At 33.7% G+C, this 22,665-nt stretch overlaps 1 protein-coding gene across 1 annotated transcript in view; it reads left to right on the forward strand.

The window, feature by feature from the left end:
* The first annotated feature begins 688 nt into the window (after positions 1-688).
* The window catches only part of LOC109612860 (protein CEPU-1-like), a 91,572-nt gene continuing 69,595 nt past the window's right edge, over positions 689-22,665 (forward strand). Inside the window, exons 1-2 of the mRNA XM_059125110.1 lie at positions 689-1,279; positions 21,740-21,846. Of these exons, the coding sequence (XP_058981093.1) occupies positions 1,018-1,279; positions 21,740-21,846 (369 nt within the window). The 5' untranslated portion in view covers positions 689-1,017. The remainder of the gene's footprint in view (positions 1,280-21,739; positions 21,847-22,665) is intronic.

Genomic DNA, 22,665 nt, shown 5'->3' on the forward strand with positions numbered 1-22,665 from the left:
CTCCCATATATATTGTTCATCCGATTTGTTGTATTTGTTACCTACAGCCGTAATATGCACTCCGTAACAACGATATTCAGGAAAATATATGAAATACAGCTCAGAAATATCTTTGCCAAATTTTATCAAGATCGGTTCAGATTCAGATAAAGCTCCCATATATATCAAATGGGCTATACATGTCCGAATTTAAAAGATACAAATGCTTCGGCATATTTTGTCTTTCGAACTTCAAATTACAATTTTAATCATAGCATATATGATTGAATTCTCCCATAAAAACTTTTAATTTTTATGTGGAGCTCTACTAAATTAGCAAGGTGGTGTAGGGTATCATAAAGTCGGGCGGGGCCGACTTTCTTTCTTTATTGGTTTTATTAAAAATATGTAGTCAAAGACTTCCTTCAAAATATGGCGGTTTTTAGGAATCTTCCTTGTGATGTTGTCGAGTCTTATTTTAACAATTATCCGGCAAATGTCAAAATTATCTTATTTATTTATTAATCAATTCAATTCATTTATCTTATTTATTTATATATATTTTTTTTTTTATTTTCCAGGTTTCAAACCTTATGGACAAGGAAGAATCAAACTCGTCCCTTTATCAACAATAGAACACCAGTGAAGGCATCAATTTTTTATAAAAATCAAACAAAGAAGTCTCCTAACAAAAATACACTTCAAATGCCGCTGAGACGATATAACTAAGCGTTGCATGTTTGTTGCATGTGCTAAAATAATGTTGTTGCAGCATTGCAACATTTATGCTGGCATAGACTCGTTTGGATTTGTCTATAACACAAGTGGCGAACAACAAAGAGAAGAGCAACAACAACAACAGCAGCAGAGGCGACAGAAATATCAACAAAACTCACAGCAAATCCAGAGACTAGGCCATTCAATCCACACCCGAAACAACAGCTGCAGCAGGAACAACAACACCCACAACAACAGCAGCTGCAGCAGCAGCGGCAACAAACGACACCAACATCTGCATCGACAAACCGTGTCGAGTTGATGGGCCCCTGGTACCTAATTGGGGCCCTCCTACTGCTATCAGCAAGAGCGGGGGACTCCACCAACAAGATCATACCACAGCAGATTGGCTCGTCGCACACCAATGCCGCCAACGGCGTCGGTGGAATGCATCACCACATACCCAAGAACTCCATTGCGACCAATGCGGTCAACAACAACAACAACAAAGGCACAGTGCTTAGCGGCAATGGGGTTATCGTAGCCGGTGGTGGCTCAATTAGCCCATCATCGTCGCTTAACAGTAAGTATTGCCGATCACACAAAGCAACCAAGCTGGCCATTATTGACGCTTGTTACCTTTTGCTCCACATATTTTGATGGAGTTGTGTTTTTTTTTTTTTTTCGGTTCAATTGTTGTCACAAAATATTCGGTATTTTTTTCGGAATGGGCGAAGTATGTGTGTGTCTGTGTTCGTCATGGTGTCAGGCATGAAGAGTTTTCAATTTTTCGTTTGGAATATGATAAATGTTAACATATGTATATTTATTCGAATACCCAACGCCGGAGAGATGATACTCAGCAAATGTGTCCAGTTGTTGGACCGTTCTTTTGACCACCATTTGTGGCCATGGCGCTGGTGGTGGTGGCGGAAAGTGGCATTTATGTAAATTTAGTTTACTCACTGGCTGAGCATGTGTATGTGTGTGTGCGTCATGGCCACAAAAAAGCCTGAATCGCAAATTTCTATAAAACCATTTACTAGCCACAATCAAACCAATCTCTCCGTCGAACAGTGGAAGTGTTGAAAATTTAATTTGTCAATAATATTTGAAAAATTGTATTTTGATGATGGATGTGGGTTAGAAGTGTTGCGGAAATAGCATATTCAGCTAAACGGACTTGTGTGGAAGTTATTTTGTAAATTTTATTGAAAGAAATAATGGAAGGACCCTGAGCGGAAAATAAGATCCCAGAGGCCATCTCCTCCTTACAAATAAGAAAATAAGGCCCTAGAAACCTTCTCTTCCCAGAGCTCTTGGAAATGACCCCAGTGGCCTTCTCTTCCATAGGGAAAAAGGAGGCCCTATGGAGGCTCCAGAGGACTTCTCTTCTTTAAGGAAAAGAATAGAAGGCTCCAGGGGCCTTCTCTTCTTCTATACGGAATAGAAGGCTCCAGGGGCCTTCTCTTCTTCTATACGGAATAGAAGGCTCCAGGGGTCTTCTCTTCTCCTATACGGAATAGAAGGCCCCGAGAGGCCTTCTCTTCTATACGGAATAGAAGGCCGCGAGAGGCCTTCTCTTCTATACGGAATAGAAGGCCGCGAGAGGCCTTCTCTTCTATACGGAATAGAAGGCCGCGAGAGGCCTTCTCTTCTATACGGAATAGAAGGCCGCGAGAGGCCTTCTCTTCTATGCGGAATAGAAGGCCCCAAAAACCTTCTCTTCTATGCGGAATTGAAGGCCCGGAGAGGCCTTCTCTTCTATACGGAAAAGAAGGCCCCGAGAGACCTTCTCTTCAATTTCAAGTTTTGTCAATGGTTGGTCCTTAAAGATATATTCTTAAAATTCTACGTATATTCGACCATTGGTCCTTGAAGAAATATCCGTTCAAAACCCACGTTTTTTCGACCATTGGTCCTTGAAGAAACATCCTTAAAAACCACGTTTATTGACTATTGATCCTTGAAAAAATATCCTTTAACATCTAATTTTATTCGGCCGTTTATTTGACTATTGGTCCTTGAAGAAATGTCCTTTAGAAATCCACGTATTTGGTTTGGTTGGTTTTTGAAGAAATAGCCTTTAAAAATCTACGTTTATTTGACTATAGGTCCTTGAAGTAATATCCTTTAAAATGCACGTTCATTTGACTATAGGTCCTTGAAGTAATATCCTTTAAAATGCACGTTCATTTGACTCTTGGTCATTGCAGAAATATCCTTTAAAAATCCACGTTTATTTGACTATTAGTCCTTGACGAAATATCCTTTAAAAATCCACGTTAATTTGACTGTTGTTCATTGAAGAAATATCCTTTGAAAATCCACGTTTATTTGACTATTAGTCCTTGAAGAAATATCCTTTAAAAATCCACGTTTTTTTGACTATTAGTCCTTGAAGAAATATCCTTTAAAATCCACGTTAATTTGACTGTTGTTCATTGAAGAAATATCCTTTAAAAAATCCACGTTTTTTTGACTATTAGTCCTTGAAGAAATATCCTTTAAAAATCCACGTTAATTTGACTGTTGTTCATTGAAGAAATATCCTTTAAAAATCCACGTTTTTTTGACTATTAGTCCTTGAAGAAATATCCTTTAAAAATCCACGTTAATTTGACTGTTGTTCATTGAAGAAATATCCTTTAAAAATCCACGTTAATTTGACTGTTGTTCATTGAAGAAATATCCTTTAAAAAATCCACGTTTATTTGACTATTAGTCCTTGAAGAAATATCCTTTAAAAATCCACGTTTATTTGACTATTAGTCTTTGAAGAAATATCCTATAAAAATCCACGTTTGTTTGCGGAATAGAAGGCCCCGAGAGGCCTTCTCTTCTGTACGGACTAGAAAGCTCTTCTCTTATTCTGTACAGAAGACGCCTCCAAGGCCTTATTTTCTGTATAGAAGAGAAATTCATATATTTTATATTTATAACCTGAGAATGTTTCGCTCTGTCTCCACAGTAAATTTGTCTTTGTTTTTCTATCCAACAGTTCACTGGAGTTCAGTTGTTAATACTGTCCCGCAAATTGTTATTATATTGGTCCTTTATGGAGGTGTTTTTTTTTCTTTGTTTGTTTGGGCACACCAACATTTCAGGGTGGTCGCATGGTTTTTGTGTTCCCACTGATGACAATGATACTACTGCTTATGATATTGGCCACCATGTGGTGTGGCATGGTAACGGAACGTTGAGGTTAGTGAATATCTCGACAAAAAAAGTGGACGAGATAGAGACCCGGAAAAAACTATCAACAGATGTTGTAAATTCTCCGTGATGTGTGGCAAATGTGGATTGTTGGTTCGTCGGTCGCTTGTTTGGTCAATTATTCACTGTTACAATATGTTTATTTTTGGGAGACTCGCTCACTTTTTGTTGCTATTCCTCTGAAAAGAGAAAATAAGCATATGTTTCTGTCGAAAAAAAGAGTGCAACAGCAACTGGAGTTGATAAACGAATTCCAAAAGTGGTAACTCGTTTTTTTTTTTTTTTTGTTGTTTTATAATTTTAAAACAATTTTTTGCACATTAATGTGCATAAATGTGACACTTGTATGCGAATGTGATACTGTCGCACTCAATGGTGTTTGTACTTTTTTTTGCTTCTTCTTGTTGTTGTCCCTGGTGATGCAGATAGCTTGCATTTCAAAGGCAGCACTCTGTATGCCGAATTTATGGTTATGAGAAATATTCTGTGTTCATGGGTATAAATCTTAAAGAGCTGAACATATATATAAATATATTTGGCGAATTTTTGGGGGATTTTAATAAATCGTGATTTATTGTGGCACGCAAAATTGGAATTTACAGAAAAAAGGAACGAAAATATTACGAATTATTTGGCAGGAGTCAATGTTCATAAAGTATGTAATATATTGTTATTGATTAATATTATTTTATTAACAATATATTGTGTAAAGAGTTCTCATGTCAGAAAAAACACCAAAGCAATTGAAAATGTTATCAAACCCCTAGCAAGAACTTAAATAAGGGATCAAATTAATATAAAGGCTGCACCGAAACGTGAACCTATATTGGTCGATTGACTTTAATTTGGCTTCTTCGGCCGTATAACACATGTAATGGAAGTAAATTACTATGTGGTATTTATTGGAATCGTTATTCTTGAAGAAATATCCTTTAAAATTTCAAGTTTATTTGACTGTTGATCCTTGTAGAAATATCTTTTAAAAATCCCCATTTATTCGGCTATAAGTCCTGGAAGAAACATCCTTAAAAAAATCTATGTTGTCTATGTTGTTCTTTGAAGAAATTCTCTTTAAAAGTCCACTTTTTTGGCCACTGGTCCTTGAAGGAATAACCTTTAAAATTCCACTTTTTTGATTATTGGTCCTTGAAAAAACTATCCTTACCGCAAGGTTTATTTGTCTCTTGGTCTTTGAAGATATATCCTTTAAACATCCACGTTTTGTTTACTAATGGTCCTTGAAAAAATATAATTTAAATATCCATGTTTATTCGGTTGGTGGCCCTTGAAGATATATCCTTTAAAATCCTGTATTTGACTCTTGATGTCCTTTAAAAATCCAGATTTATTCGACTGTTGGTTCTTGAAAGAATATCCCTTAAAAATCCACATTTATTTGACCCTTAGTCCTTGAAGAAATTCTCTTTAGAAACCCACGTTTATTTGACTATATGTCCTTGACGAAATATCCTTTAAAAATCCAAGTTATTTCGGCTGTTGATTCTTAAAGAAATTTCCTTTAAAAATCCATGGTTATTCGATTGTTGGTGCTTGAATAAATATCCTTTAAAAGTCCACTTTTATTTGACTATTGGTCCTTGAAATCATATTCTTTAAATTCATGTTATTTCAACTATTGGTCCTTGAAGAAATATCCTTTAAAGTCTAATTTTATTAGGCCGTTTATTTGACTATTGAAGCAATGCCCTTTAAATCAACGTATATTCGACTGTTGGTCTTTGAAGAAATATCCTATACAAATCCACGTTTATTCGACTATTGATCCTTCAGAAAATATCCCTTAAAATCTTACTATTGGTCCTTGAAGAAGTATCCTTTAAAAATATATATTCTACTATTGGTCTATGCAGAAATATCCATGAAAAATTCAGGTTTATTTGACTCTTGATCCTTGAAGAATTATCGTTTCAAAATCCACGTTATTCGAATGAAGGCCCTTGAAGAAATATCCTTCAAAAAGCCAGGTTTATTTGACTCTTGGTCCTTGAGGGAATATCCTTAAAAAATTCACGTTTAATTGACTCTTGGTCCTTGAGGGAATATCCTTTAAAAATTCACGTTTAATTGAATATTTATCATTGACTATCCTTTTAAAAATCCGCGTTTACTCGACTATTGATCCTTGAAGAACTATCCTCTAAAAATCCAAGTTTGTTCGACTAATAGTCCTTGAAGAAATTTCCTTAAAAATCCACCTTTATTCGACTGTTAATTCATGAAGAAATATCCTTTAAAAATCCTTGTTTATTTGACTATTGATCCTTGAAGAAATATTCTTTAAAAATCCACGTTTACTTGACTATTGATCCTTGAAGAAATATTCTTTAAAAATCCACGTTTACTTGACTATTGATCCTTGAAGAAATATTCTTTAAAAATCTGCGTTTATTTGACTCTTAGTCCTTGAAAAAATCCTTTAAAATCCACGTTTATATGACTTTTGGTCCTTGAAGAAATATCCTTTAAAAATTCAGGTTTATTTCACTCTTAGTATTTGAAGAAATATCCTTTAAAAATTCAGGTTTATTTCACTCTTGGTCCTTGAAGAAATATCCTTTAAAAATCCACATTTTTTGACTTTTGGTCCTTGTAGAAATATCCTTTGAAAATTCACGTTTATTCGACTATTGGTCCTTGAAAAAATATCCTTTAAAACTCCACGCTTATTCGAAATATCCTTTAAAACTCCACGCTTCTTTCAAAATATCCTTTAAAACTCCACGCTTATTCGAAATATCCTTTAAAACTCCACGCTTCTTTCGAAATATCCTTTAAAACTTCACGCTTATTCGAAATATCCTTTAAAACTCCACGCTTCTTTCGAAATATCCTTTTAAAACTCCACGCTTATTCGAAATATCCTTTAAAACTCCACGCTTCTTTCGAAATATCCTTTAAAACTCCACGCTTATTCGAAATATCCTTTAAAACTCCACGCTTCTTTCGAAATATCCTTTAAAACTCCACGCTTATTCGAAATATCCTTTAAAACTCCACGCTTCTTTCGAAATATCCTTTAAAACTCCACGCTTATTCGAAATATCCTTTAAACTCCACGCTTCTTTCGAAATATCCTTTAAAACTCCACGCTTATTCGAAATATCCTTTAAAACTCCACGCTTATTCGAAATATCCTTTAAAACTCCACGCTTCTTCGAATATCCTTTAAAACTCTACGCTTATTCGAAATATCCTTTAAAAATCCACGCTTATTCGAAACATCCTTTAAACATCTATGTTTATTTGACTAATGATCCTTGAAGAAATATCCTTTAAAAATCCGCGCTTATTCGAAATATCCTTTAAAAATCCGCGCTTATTCGAAATATCCTTTAAAAATCCACGTTTACTCGATATATCCTTTAAAAATCCACGTTTATTCAAAATATCCTTTTAAAGCCTATATTTATCCGAAATATCCTTTAAAAATCCACGTTTATTCAAAATATCCTTTAAAAATCCACGTTTATTCGAAATATCCTTTAAAATCAGCGTTTACTGTTGGTGCTTGAAGAAATCCTTTAAAAATCCACGTTTATTCAAAATATCCTTTTAAAGCCTATATTTATCCGAAATATCCTTTAAAAATCCACGTTTATTCAAAATATCCTTTAAAAATCCACGTTTATTCGAAATATCCTTTAAAATCAGCGTTTACTGTTGGTGCTTGAAGAAATCCTTTAAAAATCCACGTTTATTCAACTATTCGTCCTTTAGGAAATTTGTATTTTATTTAGTAGCATTTCCTAGTTTTGGTACCATTTAGTACAGTTTTTATACTTAGTATACATTTCCAAAATCATCTCCTTATATCGACCCTGCTTTCCAAACTTAATTCTTTTAACAAAAATTTCCAGATTTCAACTCAATCCGTTTACATAATACCATAATGGTGCCAAATGTAGTACTTTTTAGTACCTTTGGTACATTTATAGTTGGAATTTCCAAAAAAACCTTTGGTATATCTATCCTATACCTTCGGCGACTCTCATTCCAAATTGTTTGCCTATCTCTTGACCCAAAATAATAGTTTAAATTTTTAGTACCTTTTTGCACTTTTAGTACACTTATAGTTAAAGTTTCCAAAAACCCAGTCTTTTCTCAGCCCTACACACCACCATTGACCCACAAGCCAAATTTCAAGATTCTAGCTTCACCTGTTTCACCTGAACATGGGTTATCTTAGTCACTCTCTGAAATGTTTCAAAATAATGAATGAATGCATTAATATGGATATAACTCATGAATCAATACACACACAAGGACTGTTTATACATATAAACCCTGGTATTGAAGTCACTTTTCATCCTAAGTTTGCGGAAACAAATGTCGGTTCACGAATTCCAGAGAATATCAATTACTAACACATTTATTATTATTATTATTAATATTTTTTTTTTTTTTTTCAAATAAAGGATAAATCCCCATAATGGATTTCCTATCTCTCATTTTTTCCGCTGGCATATACATTTAAGTATTTCCAGCTTTGAATTCTGGTTCAATATTAAAGCTGGCATAACCCATTTCTTGAGATCGCTAATTAAGAATCCGTAAGAATTTTCTGGTTCGAATTAGACCCACCTAATTTCTATTTTTTGATATTTATACACTACTCCTTCATAGAAACTACTTTCAATTTTCATATCCTTCCCCCCCTCCTTGCATTATACATTCACAGAGCATCTTAAATATAAATTAAGCACAAAGAGGATCAAACGTTTGACATTTGTAGTTGTATGTCCCTCCCCCTCCTAACACAACTACAAATGACTCAACATTTGCATACGAAATCATTATTATTATTATTGCTATTATCTCGTCTTGTCTTGTATCACATCACAAGAAGATAATGATGCAGTAGACAAAGCGCTTACAAGGCTTTGGTGATGACAACCGAAAATCTCGGCTTCCTTGTTGTTGCCATTCAATGAATGACATCACTTAAGCTACCAGTGGTGATAGGAGAGGAGATGGGCGTTACGCAAGCTGATGCTGTATCATTCGAACACTCGAAGGCATTACCGATTTAATGCAGTTTGTGAAAAGTTTGTTATGAAATTCATTTAAAATGCATTTTTAATTAGCTTATGTGGCTCAAAGGACATACAGAGAGCGAGAGAGAGAAACATACAGAGAGAATAGAACAGTTTTACTAATAATATTGTTATTATTCAATTGAATAGAATTGAAAATATTGCAAAGGGCAAATTGTGAAATAAAACGACAGAGCATTTGTGGCATACAAAGAAAATTGAATTAGTCGAGAAGGAATGGAGAAAATGTTCGAAATTAAGACTTAACTTTATACGTAAGAAAATCACATTAGTTAGCAGAATTTCCATTGACATATCGTACAGTGTATTAAAAGCGATTATTGGCTAGCTTTGTGCATTGGACGACAATGTTTAATTGCCATATTTCGTCAGAGATGCAAACATACACACACACATATAAACTCCATAAAATTCCCATGTATGCCTAATGGCACATGTATTGCATTTCTAGTCAAAATTTCATTTTCATCTGAGAAATTATTCCACACACACACATAGTCACCAACAAAGACATCCACACAGAATATTCAATTGTAGATGCAAACACACAGCCATACATTATTGATAACGTATGCCATGAAAATTCAATGTGAACTCAACAAAAATCTAATAAAAGGCAAATGTATTCACTTTTTCTAATAAAGAGATAGAATTTAACAAAATAATTATTAATAACATTTGAGATTTATTGTAATTTTCATAATTGACTATTAAAATTAAACCTTTGATGAAAAAGTGATTCTTCGGGGCACATGTCAAATGCGAATGTGTGAAAATTTTGGTAGCATGGATTGCAATTAAATCATTTTCATGATTTGTTGGGAAATTAAATTAAAAATTTAATTTTGATTCTCGAAAATCAATAGGGACTGGGAATGGTGAGAGTTGTGACTAAGGGAAAAGTAAAATGTCAAAAAATAATTTAAGAGCAATAAATTAATGGCCAATATTGCCGATATCCGACCTCGATCTAAGTATGAAGGTCTCATACTTGCAGACTTATCGTACGCACTGCGCGCTAGACAGACAGGCGGATGGACTGAAGGTAGGATTGGAGAATTTCGCTCATTTCATGATTTCTTTAAAAAACTACTGAACCGCAATCTTAAATCTTGAAGTTTGTTAAAGAAATTTTTTCACAGACCAACAAAGCAAAAATAATGAATTTAAAAAATTTTCATCAGGACCTAGAGTTATCGATTTTCAATAAGTGTTGGCAAACACCATCAGAGCCGCAATCGGTGAAAAGTGACACTATTTTTAAGGACTACAAAAATTCTACCATTTTGAACTAAGAAAAACCTCAAGGACTTATTTTTTTATTATATAAAAAAATTGGATTTTTTGAAAAAATGTTTCTCCCTGTCAACAGAGGAGCAGTATTATTTTTTTTTATTTTCTTCCAAAAGGCCAAAAAACACAATTTTGATTTTTTTAAACCTTTTTTCGAAAATCAACAGGGCTATACAGATAAAAAAATGCCATAATTTTTACGTTTTTTTAAATTTTATTGAATGAAAGCAAAATATGTCGGAATTAGCATCAAATTTTAGAATAAGTTTAGATTTGTTCGAATTGGTCAACTTTGGCATGAATTATGGCCTTTTAACGGCCAATAAAACCGTCACACGCTGCCCGAATGTTGCTCTGCGGTATTTTGGACCGGCGTAGCGTTTACTTGAGGTAATCGATACTTTGGTATTTTTTAGTGCCAACATTGCTTTCAAAAATCCGGAGATTTTGGTGGCCATTGTGCGTATTTGAGTACTGTGCCATCTTGGGTGGCGCGTACTGAGTTCGATCGTGCTGAGTATTGTTGGAATGTTGGTCTCCGGCCAAAATGTTGGCGTGCCCAAGGCTTTAATACACCCTCCACGATATTTTCGAGGTAAGATATGGTATTTATTCTTATGCCACGGTCGATTAATACGAGCGAAGAGCGTCCATCGGCTGTTACAACCGCACTTATAAACATTTACATCTTTCTCCACTTGTTATGCTTTCGTTCAGCCTGAACGAAGTAGCACACTATAACGCTTTAATTCCATCACGAATAACTTTTTTTCTGGAAAATTGTAACCAAAATGCTTTTGTACGTTTATAAACAATATAATAAGCTTTCACTGGAATAATTTTAACAGGTGTCTGAAGTTGGTTACAGCTTTCCATCAATTTTCCATCTCAGCCTGCATATCCTCAACAGATTTCGGATTAATTGTGCCCCAAATGACCAATATCAGTTTGAATGGCCTTCATTTTAGCACATCCGACCAAATTCGGTCTAGAAACAAGTACATCAAATTTGGTGAAAATCGGTTTAGTTATAGTTATAGCTCCCATATACATATGTTTCTTCCGATTTGGATATTTATCCACAACAATGATATTTATTACCTGATATCTCAGATATACATTTGCCAAATGTTATCAAGATCGGCTCAGATTTGGATACAGCTCCCATATATATCCTTAATCCGATGTCAGGTCTATTGTGCAAATAATGGCGAACCAAATAGTGTTAATTTTGGGACGCACATTTCCATGTGGTGGAACTCGGCTCCGATATATATTTTTTTAATATAATCCTTCTCGAAGTGATATCATGCACTCTATGCCAATGTTATTTGGTATAAAAGATAAAAATGTCTCCGTCAAATTTGGTGAAATTCGGTTCTTAATTGGATATGGATAATTTTAGTTGACTCTGAAAAAAAATATAACTGCTCTATGGTTGATAGGTGATATGATCTACTCCACATAAATTCCCTATATAACATTTTATGTCAGGTGAGCTAGACTGGTGTAGGGTATCATATTGTCGGCCAAGCACGACTTTGGAATTTTCCTTACTGTTCTTTTTTTTTTTTTTTTTTGATTTTTTTAGAATTTTGTGAAGTACTACGCTACTATCAGGCATATTTTCAAGATGTGCTTTCAAGGAAATTTTGTTGTCAATTTTTTTATTTTTTTTTCTAGAGCTAATAGATCTACAATTTTCGGTTATTAAATGTGTTTTTTTGAATTTTTGGAAGTAATTAAAGTTGTGTTAAAAAATAAAAGGATCAAGGTGTTTATTGTCCTACATTATTAAAGATTCTTTTAAGAATTTCAAAACTGTGTTTTTTTTAGGACTTTTTCAAAAAAAAAAAAAAAAACAAAAAAAAAAAAAACAGCCAACTATAACCGTTGCTTTAAAAAAATATAATATTTTTTATCGCGAAAAATTTTTTAGATAGAAGTAAATTCTGGAAAATTTTCAAATTATTTGACTATTTTCCCAAAAGAATTTTAGTTTTATTTAATTCTTTGGTTCCTCTTCTATTGAGCTTACGATCTCGTCACTTAGATAAAAAAAAGTTTTTTTGTCATAGAAGTTATTTTTAAAAAACTTCTGGGGAGAATATCCCAGACAAAAACAAGGGAACTGATGAGGATTGATGGCTCTTTCCGAAACCTAGGTATTCCCTGCCTTACCGCCTGGTAAACATTACCATCGTTCTCCACTAATAAACAAATATTGTTTTTTTTTTTTTTATAAAAACAACAATAAAGGGATTAAGCCTGACCATTTTCCAACAACAAAATACTATGGTATCCCGAACAAACAAGTCAACACTGTTCTATTATTTGATTATTTTAAAATCGACATTAATATTAAAATAATGAGAAGCTGTACTCATATCTAAAATTTATAATTAGCTCATTTTTATTTTTAATCTTACTTTCAATATTTTTGTCTACATTTGGAAAATTAAATTTTTTATACTTTTAATATTGTAAATGTTTGCTAGGCCTACTACTTGCATTACTATTCCAATTTGAACATGATAAATGTAAAATGCACCTTCAAATACGATTTACCTCCTCCTCGTTTTTGAAACTCCCCGAAACTTGTGTCTGCATTCCATATCATGTGTGTAGCATATGTCCGGTAGATGACAGTAATAGACATATCCAGACTCAAAAAACAAAAAAACGAACCGGAATCCTGACAAACGCATAAAAGCCATAACATTTATGTTTCATAACATTCATTTGCCATGGCAAACATATGTTGTAACATTTCATTCATTTCGGCCATGTAGCCAGTCAGGCAGCCAGCCAGCCATTGCTCTATCTCTCTATGTTCACATAGCGTACAAACATACATTCGTACATATGTTAGTAGTCTGAGTACGTTTAGATGATGGGAACAGTTAAAAGTAGGCATGCGACCACACAAAGTGGGCTTAGCGGAGTGTGCATTACAAACCGAATATTTTTGGTCCAAGATGTAACGTGGCGATAACCAAAAACTTGGTTATGCCAAACACGTCCGACAATTGCCATCTCGGCCGGAGAAGAACAATTTCATTTAACCACCCATGTCATTCCCCCATAGGTCTCCAACCCAAAAAAAAACCTGTGAATATTAAACTGGTCATAAATGCTAGTCAAAGGATAGGCTTTTTCGGCAAATATTTCCCAGTGACATTTGGTTAAGGTAGCAGGACCAATTTTTTTCCTTTGTGTTGGAGTAACAGTGTCTCCTCTTCTTTTCGGATAGGGTTTTAGTTTTTGTGTTAATATGTCATGGTTTGCCATAAAACCAAAAACAAAAAAATATATAACTTACATCCCCTTGCCTGGTGAGAAAAAAATCCAAAAAATACAATATATGAGACCCCATTTGCCAATTCATTGCATGTCCTACCCATTCAATGATAAATGAAGAGGTTATGTTGACCTGAAATTCAATTGAACACACCACAAATATTGGCCAGACTAAAGTGAAATCAAATAAATTTCTTTATGATATTTTTCTCTCTTTTTGTCGGGTGTTTTATGAGGCCATGTTAACCATAAATCATTGTTTCATTTTCAATTTAAGATAAATTTGTGGGAAAAGGTTTTTATTGGAAGCGGACTTGGATGAATTTTATATGATGTAATGAATAATTGTGTTTAACATTGAAATTGTGGCAGATGTTAAAATTTTTGGAATTTTAAGTCGGAAAACCAAAAGTATCATAACGAACGAAGACGATGAACTTGTAAAGGAGTGAGTAATAGAACTCCTTGGAATTGAGTATACTCCCCAGTCTGCATGGTTTTGATCAAACATCTCCCTTTTTTGTTGTAGCCTATGTTATGTTTCCTCGACCACTTATCGTTAGAACTTTACACTCTCAAAAAGTGGGGTTTGTATTATTTTGGAAGTATAAAAGGCCGTTGATATTCTTAATAAAGGCACGAGTTTTGACCAGAAAGTTCCTCAATGGCTGTAGATTAACATTTAGTTTGAAAAAAAATCATTTAAATAATTTTTCAGGAGATTATGATTTTTATCAAGAAGTCGTTTGAAAATCGATGATTCTTCGAACAGGAAATTCTAAAAATATGCCTTACAATCGATGATTTTGGGTCAGGTGGTCCTTGAAAACAAATCTCAAAATTCAAAAATTTGTTTGCAAAGACTTGTAATATTATTGTTAAAATGCCCAATATTGATCTTAAGTCCTTAATTTTATTAAAATACCATGAATTTTTGTCACTAAAAAATCAAAGATATTAGGTCAGTTGATCATTAACAAAAACGGTTTGAAATCATGTTTTTTTTTTTTTTTTCTTAAAAAATACCTTGTCTTCACAAATCCCCAATATTACATTCAAAAACTCCATGATTTGGATCTTAAAATAAGTTGTACGAATATTCGTTAAACAGCAATACTAATTTTTGATTGAAAAAAAGTTTTAGACATAGTATTCATATATTTCAGCTATTTTGGATAAAAGACTCCCAGAAATACAGATTCATAAAAAATCACTATTTAGGTGAAGCTGTCGTAGAAACAATTTGCTAAAAAAATCACCTATTTTGGATCCAGAAGTCTTATTCTCTATGTTCCTACAAATAGAAGACTTTAGGTCGAGAGGTCCTAGAAACAATTTTTTTTTAACCTAGGATACTGGGTTAAGATGCTCCTAAAAATCCGCGATTGTGGGAAAATGGTCAAAGATAAAATTAAAAAAAACAAAAAAAAAAACAATCCTAAGTTTTGGAAAAAAGAGGTCCTAGAAACAATTTTCTTTAAAGAACCTACTTCTTTGGGCTATGAATTTTAAAATATTCTTCTCAAAAATTCACGATTTTAAAAATATATTTCCCTAAAATCTATGATTTAGGTTCAAGACGCTCCTAAAAATCTATAATTTTGCCACTAGGGACCCCCTAATTGTCTTTAAAAATTCCACGATTTCGGGTCAAGATTTCCAACGAACATTTTTTAAACCCACGGTTTTGCGTGAAGTGGTCACAGAAACAACTTTTTTTTGGGTCAAGACGTCCGGAAAACAATTTTCTAAAAAAAAAAAACATTATTTCGGTCTAAAGGTTCTAGAAAAATTTTATCCTAGAGCTCCTGATAACGATTTTGGCCAAAGATAAAATTAAAAAAAAAAAAAACAATCCTAAGTTTTGGAAAAAGAGGTCCTAGAAACAATTTTCTTTAAAGAACCTACGACTTTGGGCTATGAATTTTAAAATATTCTTCTCAAAAATTCACGATTTTAAAAATATATTCCCCTAAAATCTATGATTTAGGTTCAAGACGCTCCTAAAAATTTATAATTTTGCCACTAGGGCCCCCTAATTTCCTTTAAAAATTCCACGATTTCGGGTCAAGATTTCCAACGAACATTTTTTAAACCCACGGTTTTGCGTGAAGTGGTCACAGAGGCATTTTTTTTTGGTCAAGATACAATTTTCAAAAAAAACCCTATTTCGGTCTTAAGGTTCTAGAAAAATATTAGCGTAAAAAATCCACGATTTTTGTCCTAGAGCTCCTGATAACGATTTTGTTAAATATCCCGCTAAATTGGTCACGGGATCCTAGAAAACATTTTCTTAAAATTTCACACATTTTGGGTAAGCGGACCTTTGAATAATTTTCTTTAAAAAATATCAACTTTTGGTTCAAGAGATCGTTGAAACAATTCTCCGAAAAATCCACATTTAAAAAACTGGACGATTATGGATCCTAGAATTAAGTTTCCCAAGAAAAAAAAAACTCACGATTTTAATCAAGAAACCATTTTCTAAAGAACTCCACGACTTTGAGTCGACAGGACCTGGAAACAACTTTTTTAAATCACCAATGACTTTGAATCAAGAGGTACCTAAGAATTCAGAATTTTTTCTCTTCAAAAATTCCATTCTTCAAAAATTCCATGATCTCGAATTTTTTTCTTCAAAAATTCCATTCTTCAAAAATTCCATGATCTCTTCCACAGAAATATTTTTTTTATTTTATTTTTTTCACGATTGTGGGTCAAATTGTCATTAAAAATATCAAGTTTTGCGTCAATTTTCTTTACAATCAATTATTTTGCGCCAAAAGGTCTTAGAAAATATTTTCATAAAAAATCCCCGAATTGGTTCTTGAGTTCCTCGAAACAAATTGTTAATGGGCCAAGATGAGGAGCCTCTTTGAACAATTTTCTTACAAAAATTCCAAATTTTATGTCAAGAGGTCTTAGATCCGAATTTCTTAAGAAAAACCACAATTTTGTGTCAATCGGTTGTAGGAGCAATTTTATTAAATATAAAGTTTTTTTTTAAAAAATCCTAAAATAAAGTTTTCCAAGAAAATTCACTATTTTGGGTCAAGAGGTCCTCAAAAAAATGCTCGATCCCGATTTTGTTCACGAATTCCTAGAAACAATTTTCTTAAATAAGCTACGATTTTGAGTCGAAAGGTCTTAGAAGTAATTGTTTTCCACCACAATTTTTTTTCAAAAGATCCTTGAAACAATTCTTCGTTTGGCCATTCTTCTGTAAAAATATTCTATAAAAATTCATATAGTCGGTAAATTCTTGACAAAATAAAAAAATTAAAATTGATACCTGGCCAAGAAATTAAAAAAAATAAATAAATAAATAAAAAAGAAGAGTGTTGGCATGTTTGTTCGGGGTGCCAAATTATTTTGTTGTTGCACAATGGTCAGGCTTAATCCCATTATTGTTGTTTTTCATAAACAACAACGTTTGTTTATTAGTGGAGAACGATGGTAATGTTTACCAGGGGGCAAGGCAGGGAATACCTATATTTCGGAAAGAGCCACCAATCCCCATCAGTTGCCTTGTTTTTTGTCTGGGATATTCTCCCCAGTAGTTATTTTGTGAATAACTCTTATGAAAAAAAACTTTTTTTACCCAAGCGACGAGATCGTAAACTCAATAGAAGAGGAACCAAAAAATTAAAAAAAAAACTAAAATTCTGTTGGAAAATCTTCTAAATCTAACAACCGCACTTATATAATACAAAAAATATATTGTAAGTAATCTTAGCACCAGATCTTAGGACAAATCTAATACTATGCACAAAAATTCGACCAAATTGGAGCTAGCGAAAACTTTAGCCGTTCTTCGAACCAAACCGTTTACAAACTTCAAAATATTTTCAAATAATTTCAATCTTTGCCGTTCAACACATGTTACAATTGAAGACTTGTTGATGTAATTTACGGTTCTTGGAAATTCAATGAAGTACTTGGAAGCGTGCTTTTGCCAACCCCCCCCCCCTTCCCTTCACCACCACTTCTGCCTTTATTGGACCCTAATTCTATTGATTTCATTGGGCAACAATAAAAGGCATAACCAGTCAAATCTCTCCTCCTCCTCCCTCCACTCTTCATCAGACTCCACAAATTAACTTTGTAAATCAAACAATTCATACAATGTGCATATGTGTGTGTGGGTGATTGAGTGTGTGTGTAATGTTATTCATATGTGGGGGGGTGGGGGGTGTGTGTGTGTGTTTGTTCATGGGCAATTGTGTAAAGCATTTAACAACATCGTTTACATATCATTAGGTTTTGCCATGTAAACACAAGTATATGTTTATGAATTTTGTTTGTGTGTGTGGCTATGTGTGGGGGTGTGTTTATGAGGAAAGGAAGGTGTTGTTACGGGAAACGGATACGGATGCGGATACGAGGCTCCGGTATTTGTATGTATGTGTGTAACAAGCAGCTTAATTTTGTACAAAACTGTATTATTGTTGTTTTTAGTGTTGCTATTATTGTTCTTCTTCTGCTTCTCGTATTGTGACGGCAGCCAGTTGAATGGTTGCCCTTGTTATTGTTGTAGCTTCTTTTGTCGTCGTTGTTGTTGTTGGCGCTGGTGGTAAACAGTTTGTGTTTATTGCCAGTTAATTTATTAGTTCAATAATTGAAATTTGATTGAATTTAATTACACCGCCATATATTATTATAAGCAATGGACAGCGCGTGATGAGAGCGAGCGTGGGAGGTGGGATGGATGAGTGCTGATGGCTGACTTCGGTGTCGGTGGCAACAGGAGAGCAGGCGGCTATTATTTTATGGCCACAAGCCAACAAACCACAACAAAGTGACTAACGCCAACGCCACCACTGACATTGCCACCAGCCATAACAACAACAACACCACCAACAGTAGCAGTAGCAGCACCACCAAAAACAACAACTGGGCCACAAGACAACAAAAGCCATGACTCTATTTAACCATAATTTGCTGTTGTTGTCATTATCACCATTTGAGCGGCGGGATAATAGCCCCGACAAATTATAATGTTATTTAGATAATTAAACCATTTTAAAATGCGATCATCATCAAAATTCATTCCAATAATCACATAAATTTGTTTATTCATTGTTTTGTTGTTGTTGCTGCTGCTGCTGTTGTTGTGTTTGGGAAAATATTTTAATTTTAGATTTTGGAAAGATAATTAATATTTAATAAGCTCCGGCTAAATTTCGGTGGTGAACAAAGGCATGGAGACAATGGAAAAGTGACAAAATAATGGGGAATATTTTGAGTTGCAAAGTTTGGAAATTGTTTTTGGCTTTAAAATGAAAGTGATAATTTCAAACCAGGGGTGTACACGGAATTGCATTTCAAAACCATTTCTATATTTTCTTCCACGTAATTGCCCATACAAAATATACAAAAAGTGACAGAAAAATACCCATATCGGCAAATCACTTCTTTAAGACTTCTAGAGAAAATGTCCTTTAAAAAAAAAATGTCTCTACAAAACAAATTTGAGGTGTCTCCTCGATCGGCAAGGGGTTTCCATAACTGATTTCCTTCAAAAGACCTTGATAAAAAAAAAATAAAAAAAAAAAACGTTAAAACGTCTTCTTTAGGCGAAAGATCTTGAAAATGTCTTTCTAAAAAAATAGATGGAAACCCTTTAGGGTCTTGTTGAGACATAGGTTTCAACCGACAAAATAACTCTCTAAGGCCTGTTTTTAAACAAAAAAATTTCGAAGTATTTACTTTAAATCATTTTGTAAACACAAGACCTTTAGACTCATTCTGTCGCCAGAAAGCCTCCCAAAAGGCTATATGTCTTTTAAAGGTTTTCTTTGGAAAATAGACCATATAAAATCTTCTATAAAGAAAGCACCTTTCAAAGTCCCTTCAAAGGATATCTATGAAGGGAAGACAGGTCTTTTATATGGAGAAACCCATCTAAAGGTATTTTATGACAAAACTATAGACAAAAGACTTGTGGAAGGTCCTTTAAGGCGTACTGAACATTCAATATTATTCTACAGAGAAGAGGCCCTTCCAAAGCCTTAAAAACAGAGAAGAACTGGAAAGTTTTTCAAAGAGAGAAACGTTAAAGAAGAACCTTCAAAGGCCTTTCATATCTTCTGTGGACAAAACTACTTTTGAATATCTGTTTCAGATACAAGTCATTCCAAAAGCCTTTTAGGGATAGAAGATCATTCTTTATGAAGAAAACACCTGTCGCAGGTCTTCTGCAGAGAGGAACTTTACCTTTGCAGTTTTTCTATAAAGAAAATACCTTTCAAAGAACGAGAGCATTCTTGAAGATCTTCAGATCTTCAGGATTAAGCCTTCTTCAGTCATTCGTTAGAAAGAAGACTCTTCGAGAGTTTTTCTCTAAGAGACAACAAAATATCTTTAGAAGGCCTATAGAACCCTATGGACCCCTTGGTTTCCCTGTCTACCCAACCTTCGCTGGGGAGAAGACTTTTTAAAGGTCTCTTGTAGCAAAATGGTTTTTTAAAAGTCTACCATTCAGAGAAGCAATTTCCAGAAGTCTTGCAAAGACAGACGACTTTTCAAAACAATTCTATGAAAAGAAGACGTTTTCAAGGTCTTCTTCTAAGAGGTTTTCAATACACGGACCACCTCTCAAAACATTGATAGACAGAAGGCTTCTAAGAGATCTATGTGGTTTTCAATAGTCGAAGGTCTTCCATAGACGAAATATCCCTCGAAGTTGTCCTACAGTAGGATTACCTCTTTGACAACCTTAATAGACAGAAAGAATCTTGAAAGTCTTATTTTGAACATTACAGAAAAAAATATTATGTTTAAGAATATGTTTTATAGAAAGAATGTCTCTAGAGGGTCTATACCAGAGAAAGAAAGTTTTCAATAAAAAGGACCTCTAGAAGTCCTCTAAAAGCTCTTCTATTGATAAAAGGTTTCTTAAAGAACTTCTACCGAAAAGAGACCTTTAGAAGGACTTCTTCCGAAAAAAGACCTCTAGCAGGTTTTCGATAAGAAAAATACCTCTAAAAGGTCTTCTATAGAATTAAGACCTGTAAAAGGTCTTCTGTATGAAGAATACCTCTAACAGGTCATCTTTTTCGAAGAAGTTCTCTAGAAGGTCTTCTATAAAAAGAAGACCTCTAGAATGTCTTTCATAGAAAGAATACCTTCAGAAGGCATTCTGTACAAAGAAGACCTCTAAAAGATCTTCTAAAGAGACCTCTGCAAGGGTTTCTGTAGGAAAAATACATCTAGAAGATCTATAATAGAAGGAAGAACTCTTAAAGGTATTCTATAGAAGTTCGAAGTTCTTCTATGGAAAGAATACCTCTGGAAGGTTTTCTATAGGAAGAAGACATCTGGAAAGTTTTCTATAGTAAGAAGAGCTCTAGAAGGTCTCCTTTAGGAAGAAGACCTCTTGAAATCGAGAAGACCTCATCAAAGTCTTATTCAAGGCCTTCAGTAGAAAGAAGACCCATAGAAGGACTTTTATGAAAAAAAAAACCTTTTGTAAGCCTACTAAAGAAAGAAGACGTCTATAGATAGAAAAAATATCTCTCGAAAGTCTTCTATAAAAACATGACCTCTATAAGATCTTCTATGCAAGGAAAACCTCTAGAAGATCCTATATAGAAAAATTATTTTGAAAAATTTTCTCTTGAAAGAAGAAGGTCTTTAGACAGAGAATTTCTCGAAAATCCTATAGTGAGAAAGTCTGTTCAAAGCCTTCTAAAGGCAGAAAACTTATGAAGAACTTCTATAAATATAAGATTTTTTTACAGTCGTCTGTAAGAAGAAGGAGATTTTTGGAGGTTTTTCATGTACTGAAGTATCTTAAAAACCTTTTATAGGACCTCTCGAAGGTTGTCCAAAGAGAGAAGTGGCCTCGAAGGTCTTCTTTATACATATGTCCGCTTGATAGTCTTCTATTAAGGAAAGTCCATTTTAAGATCTTTTAAGAAGTGGGGGTGTTTTGTAAGTCTTCTTGGAGAGAAGACTTTCCAATGACTTCTTCAGCGGAAAGAATGTTTTTGTAATGATTTTAAGGAAAGAAAACAAATTTCAATTTTCAGATAAAATTTAACCTTTTAATTTATTTTTTTTATTTTCTTATTTATGTATTTTTCGCAATTAGTTTTTTTCGATTTATTATTAATGTTTTCCTCACTTTTTCTCCTTATTACCCTTTCTTCCCACAGCCATTACAGAAGAACCCGAATTTACTGAATACATTGAAAATGTAACCGTACCTGCTGGACGCAATATCAAATTGGCGTGTTCTGTTAAAAATTTAGGATCATATAAAGTGAGTCATACTGAAATAAATGTATATACGTACAATTCAACCACTCGAATGGGGTTTGAGAAGCTTGGAATAGAAATGTGTGCTCTATTTCAGAACCTGCAAGAATCTACTAGTTTTGCAATTTTTTTCGATATCATTAGGGATAAATCGGTAGTCATGGTATACATTTTAACATTCTTGAAGCTCTGAAGCAGAGTAGTGATAAACGAAATTTGACAAAAAAAAATAATTTCGAAAATAGATTTACATACGTCTCGTTCGTTGTAATTTTAAGGATTCCATGAAATTTGGTAAAAAAAATAAATAAAGACTAGTTTGGCTGATTTAGGTCATAATTTGAGATATAGGCAGTCCTGGCTATTTTTAAAGGAAAAAAATCCTTAAAATAATTAAATAGCTACCCAAGACCCCAAAGCTTATACAACTTCTCATGGTCATATTTTCCAAAAATGGTCGTCATGTGGAACGCAAATTCCTTTTGATTTTTGTTGTATTTATAGGTCATATTTTCTATATCTAACCTGAATTTCAACGAGTTACCCCAATCTAGTTCATAGTTCAGTACACCTGTTCCTAAACGTATGAGTGATTTAATATATTTTCTATCACTCATACGCAGAGTTTTTACACAAACGGCCGGAGTTCACGGGATTAGATAAGGAGCTAGTTCTTTCGACCGATCGAGATTGGCACAACTCTAATTTAAATAATACCCCCAACACATAGTGTTGTAGGGTATAACAATATTTTTGCTATCGGAAATTTTTTCGAAAAATGTCCATATGATTGGAGGTTATATTCTCTTTTGCTGATCTGTAT

Source organism: Musca domestica, unplaced genomic scaffold, assembly GCF_030504385.1.
Source record: "Musca domestica strain aabys unplaced genomic scaffold, Musca_domestica.polishedcontigs.V.1.1 32, whole genome shotgun sequence".
In the NCBI taxonomy this organism is placed as follows: Eukaryota; Metazoa; Arthropoda; class Insecta; order Diptera; family Muscidae; genus Musca; species Musca domestica.